The 15,828-nt window shown below is 39.9% G+C and overlaps 1 protein-coding gene across 9 annotated transcripts in view; it reads right to left on the bottom strand.

Annotated features, from left to right (window-relative positions):
• The window catches only part of NBEAL1 (neurobeachin like 1), an 84,338-nt gene that overhangs the window by 31,038 nt on the left and 37,472 nt on the right, over positions 1 to 15,828 (bottom strand). For all 9 annotated transcript variants that reach the window (XM_082057118.1, XM_082057125.1, XM_082057117.1 and 6 more), the window contains 15 exons: positions 15,478 to 15,781; positions 14,518 to 14,603; positions 14,124 to 14,213; positions 12,267 to 12,435; positions 11,101 to 11,234; positions 9,372 to 9,531; positions 9,173 to 9,275; positions 7,232 to 7,388; positions 6,506 to 6,664; positions 5,994 to 6,153; positions 5,609 to 5,697; positions 3,763 to 4,344; positions 3,073 to 3,248; positions 2,561 to 2,714; positions 564 to 692 (listed from right to left, as the gene is read on the bottom strand). In XM_082057118.1, the coding sequence (XP_081913244.1) occupies positions 564 to 692; positions 2,561 to 2,714; positions 3,073 to 3,248; positions 3,763 to 4,344; positions 5,609 to 5,697; positions 5,994 to 6,153; positions 6,506 to 6,664; positions 7,232 to 7,388; positions 9,173 to 9,275; positions 9,372 to 9,531; positions 11,101 to 11,234; positions 12,267 to 12,435; positions 14,124 to 14,213; positions 14,518 to 14,603; positions 15,478 to 15,781 (2,652 nt within the window). The remainder of the gene's footprint in view (positions 1 to 563; positions 693 to 2,560; positions 2,715 to 3,072; positions 3,249 to 3,762; positions 4,345 to 5,608; positions 5,698 to 5,993; positions 6,154 to 6,505; positions 6,665 to 7,231; positions 7,389 to 9,172; positions 9,276 to 9,371; positions 9,532 to 11,100; positions 11,235 to 12,266; positions 12,436 to 14,123; positions 14,214 to 14,517; positions 14,604 to 15,477; positions 15,782 to 15,828) is intronic.

Genomic DNA, 15,828 nt, shown 5'->3' with positions numbered 1-15,828 from the left:
ACATCTCACAAGAGGGGCAAGGAGAAATAGGTGACCAAAAATGGACCAACTTAGTATAACATCCCATTCACGTGATACTACATATAAAAGTGGGAGATCACAAGGATTCTTGTCCCTTTTCCTTGTGGCCGACATTAGGAGAGGACCTTGTGAGTCGTCCCTGCGAACTGAGGCCTAGTGACAGACTGAATCCAGCTCCGGTTGGCTGCAGAGTTCAGTCCAGGACTTCGGGTGCTGGCTCTGCAGTTGCTGGGACTTTCAAGATTGGTTTTGTATATTTTGTTTTATTTTCTCTATTCTTATTAGTAGCATTAGTAAAACAATTTTAATTTTTCCAGCTCTCTTCTCTTTGTCCTTCTTTCCCTCCCAATCGCCTGTCCTGAGTGGGAAGAGGGGAGAGGGAGGAGCTGAAGGCAGAAGTTGTGGGGGAGAGGAGGTTAACAATACATCTGCCACAGTTTTATTGTCACCCCACAATCAAAACCTCAACACCCATAAACCACAACAGTTACAACAAACATGCGCTTAAAACACAGCACTACTAGTAGGAATTTGCCACCAACCTGTAAGTTATCTTGTGCAATGAATCCAAGGAGCAACCGGACTTGTACCTGTGAAAGCCTGTTTGCCTCTGGGCCAGCAGAGTACCAGATGGACAGGCTGTCCATGAGAGTCACCAGTTCTTCCAAGAGCTATTGTAAAAACAGACTGGCGTGAAATAAAATTCACAACAGCTACTCCAGCTGGAAACATAATAATTTCAACCACCTGAAGAAGAGGCTGTGTTCACAGTTCTAACTTACCCAAATCCAGAAAATCATCCCAGAACACCGCACTGCAAAACAATTCCTGACTACAAAAAAATATCTCTAGCCCCATACGGTAAACTTAAGTGTCTCCCCTGAATAAAGCCCAAACCAACATGTGGTATATATGCATATGTTTTTTCCTATAATTTATGTCTAGTAAATGTCATTTCCTTAGGAAAGCTAAAGACTCCACAAGTAGGATTACTACAACTGAAAAGACACTATTACTAAATAGCACAGATCTCACACCAACTTGCAATTTCTGCGTTTAGTATATATAGGACTTCATTCTTTTGCTTTGTATTTTAAATTATTTGACTGTAATGCTAGTAATTTACCAGCAATAGCAATGCACAGAGTGCCTTGAGAAGGAAAACAAGGCTTCTTTCATGAAAATCTGATTTAGTGAAATACCTCAAATTGTATAACAAGCTATAAATGTCTTTAAAAAAATATAAAAAATATAGGAGGCAATCCTTTCTGTCAGTATTTCTACACCAGGGTAGGTATTTGCAGGTAAATGGCACATTTCACTATCCAGATGTATTTGCTTAAAACCACTATACCTTCATACATTCCCTAATAAATTACTGAAATGTAAAAGAGTTCTTTTGTTAAGCCCCAGAATCACAGGAATGCTTCTGGGGCAGACTGAAGGTTGCCCTGCTTAGAACATTACAGTGTATTAAATTCTCCCCAGGCACTGGGGAAGATAATTTATGAAAGTAGTGTTATTTTCAATTCAGATTTGGCAATAAGCACAGCTCTCATTACTCCAAAGTTCAGATCTCGTTTCTCATTAGATTTCACAAAGCCAGATCACAACAGAAGGCAAAGCTTTTAGCAAGAAGAGACTTTTTAAAACCAAATTATTAAAAGCTTTGAGATCAAGCTATGTTAACTTATAAGCAGGTATTTTGGAGAACAGTTTAGGAATTACTGTGTTGATGACTCTCAATATCACACTTTTTTTTTTTTTTTCCAAAAAGAGTAGCCTTAAAAACCCTGATTTTTTCAGGATTTATCATGAAATAATGGTGGCTCCATATAATGCCTCTCCCCTTTAGCCTTGAAAAATGGAAAAGCAATGACAGCTCAGCAAAGGAAACAAGACTACTGCCAGAAACGACACAAATGCTGAGGTAAATGATGGGGATCTAAAAGGCAGGAGAAAGAGCCAGATGGCAGAAAGCTCCTTTACGTTACCTATTGTGTTGACTAGTAATTTTCTTCCACAGATCTCACGTTTCTGACTCTGATATAGAAAATTGAGCTATTTGCATATATATGCACAACCTTATGTTGAACTTCCAATAGGGGTCAAAGCCCAGAAGTGACATTTCTCAGCTTGAAACTGAGAGCAGAGTTTTGGCTGTTTTTTTATTCAGGACACACACAATGCATCATACCTGCTGTAAAACGGTGCAAAATCTGCTTAGGCTACAACTGACGCTGTTTCATTAGCTCCTACATTTTCTAAATACCTCTCCAGTCTGAAAATACCTGGATTTTCAATAAAGAGTACCACTTATAGGCCTATTTAATTTGCAAAATTAACTATATTCCCTGTAGTAAGTATTCACGCTTTTTTACTCCTTCAGGGGCAATCTAACTCATTCCACTGCAGACGCTCACTCTGTAGTATCTACCATTTAAAAACAAGCCTAGAAGGAACAGCAGTATCCAAGCTGACAACTTTTTCAGTATTATTTAAGCCTATATACAGTACTTCCACTATGCAGTTACTGTACCTTTTCTGTCCATAAATTTGAATTAACTAGTCCTTCTGCCTGCAGGAAATCTTGTACAATTAGCAAGAGCATGAAGGCATTTTCAGCATGTGCAGGGAGAGCTTTTGAATCTCTGTTGTCAGTGACTGACCATTCTAACATCTTCTCCAGCAAGCTGCATGGAAAACAAAATCCCAAAGTAATTATTATACGTTCTAAGTGTAAGTGGCCTAAAAAAAATCCAATTAAGTATTTAATTGAGCATCTTAGTCTGCAGTGACATAACTGTCATCTTCTCGATAAGTCAATGAGGTAAAAGAGATTTCGAAAAGCTCACGAACCCAGCGATACATTTTCAAAACCTTATCACCATGTGACACTACTAAATAGGTAGCAGAATATACTTCTGACAGTATGTGAAGAAAAGCACATCTTGTTGTGAAACACCCGCCCCTTCCCTGCTTCACTAAAGCCCCTTTCCCTGTTTTCCCTCAAAAGAGATGAAACAATCCATCCTTGAACTGGACACTCACTTGAGTTTTATTTCATCAGAAGGTCGCAGCAACTCATTAGACATCCCCAGTTTGGTCAGTGCAGAAAACACCTGCCCTCTCTCAATCCAAGCAGCAGCATCAGATTTTTCAATGCCTTTCCACATTATACACAGTAGGATGTCTGTAAGTAACTGTATGAGTTCAATATCACCCCCCTACAAAAGAACAGAAATATTTACAACCCTTCTAGTCTAGACAAGCTCCAAAACCTTTGTCCTTCATCACAGTCTACGTTTGCATGCTTCAGTGAAAACTCTGCAGTCTAAAGTCCAATGGCCACATACATGCAAATGCAAAGATAAGAGACCATGGCTTGCTTGTATGTTGTAATACATACTGACTTGATTCCCACATCATTATTTCAACCTGACCTTTAGTCTGCTCTATGCCTCCTCTGGAAGATAAAGGATGTTGAAATATAGAAGGAGGGGGGAGTTTGTAGTTTTCTTTGTTTTAACATCAAAGCTATTGCAACCAGAGAACCATAAAAAGGAGACATGTTACAAAAGGAAGTACCTCTATAAAATAGCTATATTGTTTGCTCTTCTGTTGGAAGATAGGAGGGGAAAAAAACCCTACAATAATTATGCATTAGGAAGATTATTAAAAAAATAAACAGCAATTGCAGACATTTGGAAAAATTAACCACATAGAGAGTGCATTACTTACTCCTTGGTTTTCAAATAAAGAAAGATCGGCGGCAAAGCCCACATCATTTGAAAGAGCCAGCTCTTTGTCAGGCTGCCCAGAGAACGCCTTTGTGTTCTCTATGGGTGAGGGTGTGCTGGGCTGGCTGTCTGTCAGCCGATTTGCAGCGTCCGCCAGTTCGTAAGAGTCAACACTGGAGAGATCTAAGCTCAAATGCGAAGGATTGCTGTGCCACAATTCCTCCCGCTCCTCCAGCCTAAAAGACATCTCCGCTGTGGACGCGACTTCCAGTGGCATGACAGAGAAATGAGCAGGGACATCCAGGGATTTGGTGTCTTCTAAACTCCACTGATCAAACAGACCATTAACACATGCAAAGCTGCCAGTTTTGTCTCCCTCTGTCTTATCAGGTTGACGTTTCTGAAGCTCTTCAGCAGGAAGCTTTTTTTCCTCTTCCCTTGAGGAATCAGCCCTGGTCTCTTTCAAGCCAATCTGGACAACTGAGTTTTCTTTCAGGAACAGTCGAATCAAAGTGTCCTGCCAGCCCAACTGCTGAGAAATCTGCTGAGCTGCATCCAACTGGGAATGCAAAAGGTGCAAAACCTGAGGACAGCAGAAGATACCCCATGATTATACATTAATTTTGGTGTGTAACTGCATTCATTCTAGCTTTGCAATTAGACATTTTACAATCTACAACTTTTTGCCTTTTTTAAGGCTCTTGTAAAAGACCCACAATCAGTTAATAATAAGCAAACAAGCCATAAAATAATTTTTCTCATTAGAAATAGTATATTTTGAAAAAAAAAAAAGGAATAAAGAAAAATTTCTCAGGAGCAGGGAAGAAAAGCTTCCAAAGCATATTGCTAAGTCCTCATATTCCAGCCACTCTTCTGTACCAATTCCAGCAAAAGCCAACTATCCCAACAAATAATCCTAATTCAGCCACTAGTCTGCAAAAAAAGAAATCTAGACCAGAAAATACGCTTGATTAGGAACTACTCAATAGATAAAAGTAAGAAAGCTGCGATATTAATAGCTTTCCGATAATGTATATTATAATTTCACTTTTTTCACTTTGAGAAACCTTAATAGACAATATAGTGCCTCACAGCTACATTCACTACTACTAATTTCGGCAATAAACGTCAGAGAAAGCTTGGTTTAGAAAAAGTCGCTGCTTCTTCCCTATCTCTTCCCTGCAGCCACAACCACTCTTTTGAATCATAATATATTATTTCGAAAAAAGATATTAAGAATACAAAACTTTGATCATGGTCTTACATGAGAAAACTCAGTATCTCAAGGAGTCTACAATCTCTAACTTGTAGAAAATACAGCTATTTGAGAATCATGACAGACGCTTTGTTTTGTGTTTTGGTTCTTAAAAGGACTTGGATACAGAAAATTCAACATTAAGTGACAGATGGGCTTCATTTTTAAGGTAAATCATTGCTAACAAAAGCAGTAGCAACAAATAAAGCCTCAAATAATTAAGATATCACAAAGGGTGAGTGTCAGGAGGATGGAGTCAGGCTCTTCTCGCTGACAGCCAATGATAGGAAAGGGGTAATGGGTTCAAACTGGAACACAAGAGGTTCCACTTGAATTTGAGAAGAAACTTCTTCTCAGTAAGGGTAAGAGAACACTGGACCAGGCTGCCCAGGGGGGTTGTGGAGTCTCCTTCTCTGCAGACATTCCAACCCGCCTGGACACCTTCCTGTGTAACCTCATCTGGGTGTTCCTGCTCCATGGGGGGATTGCACTGGATGAGCTTTCCAGGTCCCTTCAAATCCCTGACATTCTGTGATTCTGTACAGCTTATGGGCTTAAAGGACAGTATTCCTGTTTAAAGCAGACTACTAACCTTTCTACAGATGACCACTCTCATGTTTATATCTGATCTATGAGCCAAATGTACTACAGCTAGGAGATCTTTATAATTCACAGCAGGATCTGTAGGGCAGAAAGAAAAAACAACACAAATTATATCATGCAAGAGAATGTGACAGCTAAATATTACAAATTGCCTTGGAGGTCACTGCTACATTCAGGGGTAGTAAAGGGAACAAACTTCAGGGAACTAACACAATATTAGCTGAGACTAATGGGAACCTTGAATAGAAAAGCTCTGTAAAGTAACAGCTCTGGTTTTCCTTGAAAACAAAACAAAGCACAAACAAACAAAATCAATAAGTTTGCCTCTGAACAGCAGGAGTTTATTAATGGTAGACACAACACTTGCCAATTACCTGCATACAGAACTTGGTTAAGAAGGTTTTTAATAAGAGAAACAGTAAGCGCAGATTCATTCAGAAGGAGCCCCAGTCCAGAGTACCCCACCTCCCTGAGTCTCATTCGGTGCTTACTACGTTCATAAACTTTAGTGCATTTTAGCATCTCTTCCACAATCTGCAAGAAAAAGCACACACAAATGCAAAATAAACACAAGGGAGCATCCAGACCTCTTCAACTTCATATGTATGATATAACATGCTGGTCCACTGGTTTTAAGTTTACTTTGTAAGCTAACTCAAGCAACATGGACTGTTTTTTTAAAGGTATCGATACTTTAAGAGAACAATAATTCCATTGCGACTATGGCAGTAAACAATAACAGAATAGCTAACAGAACAGAAAAAATTAAAACTTGGAGGATGAGTATCTTTGCAATTGCATGCACGTCTGCAGTGTCAGACTACAGACAAAACCACAAATTTATGTTCAGTTGATTGATTTAAGAACATACAATTCAATTCATTACCTTGAAAACAAGTTCTCTAAGTCTGTCAGAGTATCTTTGGTGCAATAACAGAGCGTAAAGAATATCAGCATTCCCTGGTTCAAAGAGCAACAAAAAAAGCTGGTCTGGGGCTGGGCTGGAATGAAGTAGGCTGAAGAGAACATCCAGAATTCCATAGAGCTATAAAATTAAGACAACTAAATTAATCCACAGCTCATTCAGACTGCATACTCCATTTGGGGGACGTTTTATTGGCTTTGAAATTTTGCCTTTGGCTTGTTACAAAATAGATATTTTGTCTACTCAATATTACTGCATTTAAAATTACATTTTTTTGATACCTTTTTTGCCTCCTTATAGGACACCTTATCAAACTGTAATTAGAGTTCAAGTTCAGTTGCCATTTACAAAATAGAAACCACATTATTACAACTTCTGATGAGTTGAAGTCCAGTAAATTTGGTTTTGTAAATTAAGAGAATTTTTCTAATGGCAGTGTTACATATCATGTCCTTTCTGCCCTATTCAGGGAAAAACAATAACCTGTAAAGTATGGCCATCTGCAGAGCACCGCCAGGTTTCGAGTGTGCTCCTATACCCTGCCTCAGCATCAAATAACACTTTGCTTGTGTTAATAACACTTTTCCCCCCCTCTTTTAAGCACACTAGACACAAGATTTCTAAACACCAAATAACAAAAACAAAATGTGTACAGTTTAAACAACTAATTTAGACCATATTGGATACCTGCTCCTCTTCAGTGGTGGCAGCTATGTATCCTACAATGCTCTGTATTTCTTCATGTGTTCCCCCTTTGCTCAGGAAATACCTGATCAGTCCATAGAGGGATGTCCGTATTGTTCTCAGGTCATCAGGAGCCAAATCACTGTCTTTACAGCCACTGCTACACATGACAGAAATGAAAAGCAAAGGAAGTTCTTCATGCCTCATTAACAGTAATTTCGTTGTGCTAGTTTTGTAATTTTGTAATTTTTCACCTACCTATATATCATGGAACAGGTCACCAATTTTTACTGAAGTAAGGCAACCGAATAGTAATAAGAAATAGTAGATCAGACTTACCAAGTCTATAAGGCCCAGAAATGTAGACTTGGACTGATCTGGATACAGGTCAGGATTTCAGGTCCCTCCCACCCCGACCCTCTAAAGCAAAGAGCAAGGTCTCTAGCCAATCTTCCTCAATGACGTAACTACATTCATACAGATACAGACAGAAATCACCAAGACTGAAAGCTAAAATTCTGAATTCCTAAAAAAGTCCTACTTCAAATTCTACAAGGCTATAAAAAAAAAAAAGCTTAAAATGATAAACACCCTCTCTTTTCATAATGATAATGATCTATGACTTAATTTGCATTGTTGATAAAATTACAAGATTGAATCACAGAATCAACTGGGTTGGAAAAGACCTCAGAGATCATCAAGTCCAACCCTTGGTCCAACTCCAGCCCATTGACTAGATCATGGCACTAAAGTGCCATGTCCAATCTCAGTTTACAAACCTCCAGGGCCGGTGAGTCCAGCACCTCCCTGGGCAGCCATTCCAATGCCTGACCACTCTCTCTGCAAAGAATTGCTTTCTAATCTCCAGCCTAAATTTCCCCTGGCAGAGTTGAAGCCCATGCCCCCTTGTCCTACTGCTGACTGCCTGGGAGAAGAGACCAATCCCCACCTGGCTAGAACTGCCCTTCAGGTAGTTCTAGAGAGTGCTGAGCTCACCTCTGAGCCTCCTCTTCTCCAGACTAAACAAGCCCAGCTCCCTCAGCCTCTCCCCATAGGGCTTGTGTTCAAGTCCCTTCCCCAGTCGTGTTGCTCTTCTCTGGACCCACTCCAGCACTTCCATCTCTTTCCTGAACTGAGGGGCCCAGAACTGAACACAATACTCTAGGTGTGGCCTCCCCAATGCAGAGTACAGGGAAGGATCACTGCCCTTGTCCTGCTGACCACGCTGGTTTGGATACAGGACAGGACACCATTGGCCTTCTTGGCCACCTGGGCACACTGTTGGCTCATGTTGAGCTTCCTGTCCATTACTCCCCCCAGGTCCCTTTCTGCCTGACTGCTCTCCAGCCACTCTGCGCCCAGCCTGGAGCGCTGCAGGGGGTTGTTGTGGCCAAAGTGCAGGACCCGGCACTTGACCTTGTTGAACTTCATCCCATTAGAATCAGCCCATTTTTCCAGTCTATCCAGATCTCTCTGCAGAGCCCTCCTGCCTTCCAGCAGGTCGACACTCCCTCCCACCTTGGTGTCATCACCAAATTTGAGGATGACTTGTTATATTTGTTGAAGGACTTGTTAACAACCTTTCCAAGTGTTTCTAGTGTCATTGACCTAAATTTTATGTAAGCCTATCATAAAAATTAAAGTCACGGAAAAGTAGGAAATTAAATGGAAAAATTAAAAAAAAACCCTGAATTTTGAAAGTTAAATCAACTACCAAAAGCCAACCTGCAGTTTTATTTATTAATTTGCTCACTAGGATGTTGGGGAAAAACAAACAAAAAACAAAACCTAAAACAATCCCCTCCCGCGCCCCCCCCCCCCCCCCCCCAAACAACAAAACCCAAACCAAACAAAAATACCCCCCAAACAAACAAACATATACAAACAACAGCCACATAAAATAATAGAAAATAAGAAGGAGTTAAGAAGAGGTGAAACTCATACCCATAATAAATCCTGAGTGTGTCTAGAAGAAACTGCACACCATATTTCTTCCTGAAGACTCTTCTACTGTCTTTGATAATGGTAGAAAGATACTGTATATGCCCTACAATATAAAGTTTTCTATTAGAACCCAGATAAAGGTTTATGTGACGTGAAGGGTACTGTGTCTTTGCACAGTTGCCCAAGTTGCAGAGCTCACCAATTCTGAAGGGGAAGTCCCCGCTGTTCCAGATACTGAAGTCAAAAAGCAAGTGTTGATACATCTGCTGCAAAAGCTGCATGTTCTTTTCTACTGAAACTTGTTCTATCAGCAACTGCACAGCCATCAGTACATTCACATCCATTAAGTTGCTTGGCACCTTTCAAAATAACAGCAGCTGTTAGCATTCAAAATATTCAATCTCCTAACAAACTTCATTTTTTTTCAAGCCAAATTTTGGGATTCTTTGTCTTCTACAGCAATGTCTTCTTCCATTAAAGCAATACAATAAACACAAACCCAGTGTAGTTTGAAGAATCATACAGAGTATCTATAACAAAAAAAAGCAGAACATAAAAAAAAGAAGACAAAACACCAGCTTCTCATGTGTGTCTGTTTTCAGAAACATGAGAAAGAAAAGTATGTACTAAGGGGACCTTTGAAGACCCTCGCATCCTGGCCAAACTAAGAACTTTTCCAAGAAATCAGGACCTCATCCCTAACTTCCATTTCTAAAGGATGTTTCTCAAACATGGCTTCACCAAGGGGAAGTCGTGCTTGACCAACCACATTGACTTTTATGAGGACATAACAAGATGGATGGATGATGGCAGAGCAGTGGACGTGATCTGCCTTGACTTGAGTAAGGCATTTGACACAGTCTCCCACAGCATCCTCAGAGCTAAACTGAGGGAGTGCGGTCTGGATGAGCGGGTAGTGAGGTGGACTGTGAACTGGCTGAAGGGAAGAAGCCAGAGAGTCGTGGTCAATGGGGCAGAGTCCAGTTGAGGCCTGTATCTAGTGCAGTGCCTCAGGGGGCAGTGCTGGGGCCTGTATTATTCAATATATTCATCAACGATTTGGATGAGGGAATCGAGTGACTGTTAGCAAGTTTGCTGATGACACCGAGCTGGGAGGAGTGGCTGACACGCCAGAGGCTGTGCTGCCATCAGAGACCTGGACAGGCTGGAGAGTTGGGCGGGGAAAAATTTCATGAAATATAACAAGGGAAAGTGTGGAGTCTGTCATCTGGGCAGGAACAACCCCAGGTTCCAGTATAATCCTGGTGGACAGCAGGATGACCATGAGCCAGCACTGGGCCCTTGTGGCCAGGAAGGCCAATGGTACCTGGGGTGGGTTAGAAGGGGGTGGTCAGTAGGTCAGAGAGGTTCTCCTGCCCCTGTGCTCTGCCCTGGGGAGACCACACCTGGAATATTGTGTCCAGCTGTGGCCCGTCAGTTCCAGCAGGACAGGGAACTGCTGGAGAGAGTCCAGCACAGGGCAACAAAGATGCTGCAGGGAGTGGAGCATCTCCCGTGTGAGGAAAGGCTGAGGGAGCTGGGGCTCTGGAGCCTGGAGGAGACCAAGGGGTGACCTTATTAATGTTTACAAATATATAAAGGGTGAGTGTCAGGAGGATGGAGCCAGGCTCTTCTCGGTGACAACCAATAGTAGGACAAGGGGTAAGGGGCTCAAACTGGAACACAGGAGGTTCCACTTAAATTTGAGAAGAAACTTCTTCTCAGTGAGGGTAAGAGAACACTGGACCAGGCTGCCCAGGGGGGTTGTGGAGTCTCCTACTCTGGAGACATTCAAAACCCACCTGGACACCTTCCTGTGTAACCTCATCTGGGTGTTCCTGCTCCGGCGGGGAGATTAGACTGGATGAGCTTTCGAGGTCCCTTCCAATCCCCGACATTCTGTGATTCTGTGATTCAAACATGCTCACCTTCTGTAACAAGGCTCCTAGGGTGGCAACTCCATGGGAGTGAATGAGATTTTCTTGATTGACATGGTGTTTCTGAATAAAGTGTTTTATCATCAAGATGAAAGTTGCAACAACGTTCTCCTCCAGGCGAGCTTCTGCAAAACAGAACAGTAGCCAAAGCCTCATGGTTTATTGTTGGACCACTGCATAAAAGTAGAGGGGAAGAAGTAAAATCAAGAGTTTGTATTCCTCACTATTTCCTGAATGTTTCAACTCTTTTTCTATTCATTCCCTAGCTGTAGGTTGTATTTACATTTTTCCAGTGCAGAGTCACAGACATTCCATGCCACTCCAGAATAAAGTGACCCCAGTCCTGACTTTAGTTTCTTTATCCATCTGGCCGTAGGTTACAGACAACCTTCTCTTTCAGTTACAACATTTTACGTATGCTGCAGTTATTCTCCCTCTGGAGTTGCAAAGTGACACTTTCTAGCCATGAGACAGACAGACATTTTATTTACTTTACTTCATCATCTAATATTTGAAACAAAAAAATGTGTGTTTTCCTTGCAAGGTCTGATTTCCCAGTGCTTTCTGTTGAGATGAAAGTTCACTCTTAATATCAGGACAGCTTTAAAGAATCTATTCTTAAAGCTTCCTTTTCATTTTCTAAAAAAATTAATACTAAAATCTGACAGCGTGTGGAAGAGGTAGGTGTCTGAGCGTTTTCCTAAGAAAATAAAAGTTTGGCTAATGGCTAAACAGTACTGTGCTGATGCTGCTAAGTCTTTGTGTGGCTTTTGGACCCAGTGCTCGAGTTGTAGGAAAGCTCTTATTATTGATATTGGTAGGCTTTGCATCAAATATAATTTCTCAAAATAATCAGAACAAACTTTTCAGAACAGCAATTTTAAACCTGCATACTTTTACACTAATGTAATAGTAAACGATGAAAAGGAAAAATATGCTATTAAACATAACTATATTTGAAATATGCTAGTAAGTTAATTTTACATAATGCTGAACTCCTAGTATTCAGCATCCATGTCAGATACCCAGGAACAGAAAGAGCCTTTCAGCTTTGCATACTAAAAAAGCCAGCACATAATCAAACAGCTTTCTGTCATTCACAGAAAGACTCTTTAAATCAATCTTAAAAATCTTTCAGTTCAGCTGTACTTGCCCACCTGACGCCTTTGTGGATGGCATCACCACCCAGTCTCTCTCTACAGGAGTAAGTAGTTCTGGAGGGAGAGTTTCCCCTTCAGACTTCTCCGGTATCAGCCCACCAAGAAAACTGATCTGCTCCAGCAGTGGAAACAGCACATTTATTCCACCAATACAGTTGATCATATCCTAAATCAAGAGAAAAAGGAGGGAAAACATCAGCATAAATGAAATCCCCAAAACTATGTAAAAGAAATTTTCTCCAAATAAAAGGAACCTCAGGGTTTTCTCCTCAAGAGGGTGCTAAACCCCACCACGTTTGTTAATGAATGATTCTCCTAAAACCTGTATTCACAACATAGAGCTAGAGATATAAGCACTCCGCACCCACCCACCCCTCTTCCTGCTACTGAGTCTTTTCAAACTGTTTGTATCATGGCAAAATCAACTAGCAAGAGTCTGAATTTTCTTAACATTAATCTGAATAAATCAGCATATGCACAGTGTAGATCCAACAATATTTCCTCAGTAATTAGTTTGCTAGTAGATTATTTATTTGTACATACATTTTTCCTTAAAGAAAAAAGAAAGTGGTATTCTAGTGACAAGTTTTCTACACTCAGACTTTGGATTTTATTTTTTCTTAAAGCTAAGAGCCTTTAATCGAAGATTCTGCCTATAAAACAGAATTGGATGTATTCTACCTAAATTTAAAATAAATAAATCCTTATTTGTGTCACTGTTTCTGGATCAAACTCTGATGCTGCACATAGCTTGATTTCCTCATGCACAGAGCAAGCCTGACTTATTTTTACATTAATATGTGCTAGTGATCAGGGAACAAATAAGCAGACAGGTACATGGTGGTATTTATTAAGCTGGAGTGCGTTTCATGGTTTCCTCCTCTTCTCCATGAACCAGCAAGTAGAGGCTATTTGCTATTTTACACAGAAGACATCCAATGGACATAGAACACTGTCAGTGGCATGAGACTATGAAATTAACTGCTTTATCAGAAGGACATAAGGACCTTATGTGTTGGTTAAGAAAACAAAAATCAAGATATAGGACAGTTTTGCTATAACAGAATGTTTGAGCAGGAGACTACAAGCAGGTTTAGCCAGAAAATGTTAATTCTTAAGCTCCAATACTAATATAACAGTATTGCTGTGATTACAACTGCTAGCGAAAGTTAAACAAAGATGATTTGCATAGCTTGTAAGAATCAGATATCCCAATGTATCCAATAATAAGGAAAAAGTATTGGTCAATTAGTGTACAGCAGAGACAGAATAAGGTCCAACACTTCAGTGAATATTTGTTGTTTTCTCTGAAATGAGGCTTTTGGACTGTGCCAGCCCAAAACCAAAAGTAAATAAGATAACTAGATTAACTTCTCTCTTTAAAAAATGCTAGATTCTTGTACTATTTTAACTCCAGACCTTGTCATCTGTAATTCAAGAATATTTTTTATATGTCTAACATAGCAGAAGTCCCAAGTGTTAACTTAACCCCACTAATCTTAATCTAATTCAGAGTTTAAGACTGTAAGAAAACCATGACAGAATTCCCTAGAGATGATGAAATGTTTTCAATATGCAACATGCATTGAATAGGTTATGAGGAATAGTCAGCTACCAATATAACTTAATGCATTACCTGTGACATTAAGAGCAGTAGGACTTGTAAGTTCTCAATAAGTGTAATACTACTCCAGCTACAGGATTAACCCATTCATGCCCATTACAAAAAACATGCTGTGTCTGCTAAATGTCATTTGCAGTATGATAACTTCCAGCATTCCAAAAGTTAGCTGAACATATACAACTTCCACTGCCATATTTACATCAGGTTCTGCTTCTTCAGTATGCATTTACCTTGATGTCCCAGTTTACTACTTTGTTTCCAGTTAGTCTTCCATGTAAAAGATTTGCAGACAGGTCAAGACAAATTTGGTTTCTGCAGGCCTGTTAAACAAATGAAGAGGCTGAAACATCATATATGTTATCTTAGATTTGACATTCACAATTGTACAAGACAATTCTGTTCTTTTGCCAAACAAGAGAAAAATCTTTTATCTCTGCAAAAGACTACAGTTTAAGAAAGCTCTTATTGCTCTTTATCTTCCCAAAATAACCACAGTGTAAAGATGGTATGCTCACCTGTTCTACGAAACAGCAACAGCAAAAAAAAAAAAAGAGACCATCTAGAACATATTCTGAGATGACTGCACGCTGTGAAATCACAGAGAAGCTATGTATTATTTCATACCTTCGGTGTATAATGAAGAAGAACCTTACTGGGGAGATCTGCTACTTCAGCCTCTTGAGACTTCCATGGAGTTAAACAGTTTGGACCTATTAAAATATAAATATATACATACATCTAAAATTATACATCAATTATATCTTTATAACATATATATTTAAGAGTACACTGGATATCAATGCAGTTCATTAATTCACAGATTTTATTCTACTATGCTTTATTGGAACACACAGGGTATTCTAAAGCATACCTAAACTATACAAAGGGTTTGTTTGTTTGTTTTTTTTTACATTCAAACAGATCTAATATTTCTCTCTTTACAAATATCTACCTTGTATTTGTCAACAATCTCTGTCATCAAGCCCAAATGTTCAGAAAATCAGTAACCTTCAAGAGAGCTTTTGTTTAGTAATGCAAAATATTTCCTTTAAATGATGGAAGTGTTTTCATGCTAATCTCTAACAACCTCAAGTCATTATGAAATTTAATACCTTAACACCTTGAACTATAAAACAGAGCTTATCAGAATGTTTCTTAAAAACAACCCCTTAATTATCAATTAATTCTTATGGAAAAATCCCAAAGCGTACGTCACCTGTAAGTAGCCTATCAAAACAAGGGCAATACTTTAAAGAGTCTCAATGGTAAACTCAACTGTGGGCAAACAGTAGCAAAAATTAAGAACTTAAAAATGAAAATACTACCTCATGTTTATATTTTTGTAGGTCTGTGCATATGACAGATAGATGAGCTTATTGCAAACGTAACACTTTAAATAAAAGTAATAAAATATTTATCGTTACATTTTAAGCTTATTTGTTATCAGGTGCTCTCACTCAGGCCAGCTCTGCAATTCTTCTGGATTGTAACTTCTTTATGTGTCTATGTAGAGCTAAGCTCCACAGGGTCTTCTCCATAACTCATCCCTTTTATTCCACAAAAACTAGTACAATCACCACTTACCTGCTAAATACAATGCTTTCACCTGAGGAGGCTGCAGTGCTTCATGAAAGATGATCACTGACCCAAGGTGGCCCTCCAAGGATGTTGGACATCCCCATTCACTGTCCTGAGTCCCTGCTGAGATCATCTTGGTGATGAGCTCTGGTTTTCCGAGCATCCCGCCCCAACTCCCAGCAGAGAGGATGCCCCCGAGCGACGTCCGATGGGGCAGCACAGGGGAGGAAAAAGGTGGATCTGGGATCTGAGATGGAGGAGGAGTAGTTGTTCTTTGGCCAGCAGAACCAATGCAGCAAGACGTGAAAGACTGGAAAGTCACACATGGAAGAAAGAAAACAAAACACATACTGTAAA

The sequence above is a fragment of the Streptopelia decaocto genome (assembly GCF_964273445.1).
Source record: "Streptopelia decaocto genome assembly, chromosome: 6".
Lineage (NCBI taxonomy): Eukaryota > Metazoa > Chordata > Aves > Columbiformes > Columbidae > Streptopelia > Streptopelia decaocto.
Note: the sequence above shows the minus strand (reverse complement) of the source record. Positions and strands in the feature narration are given on the sequence as shown.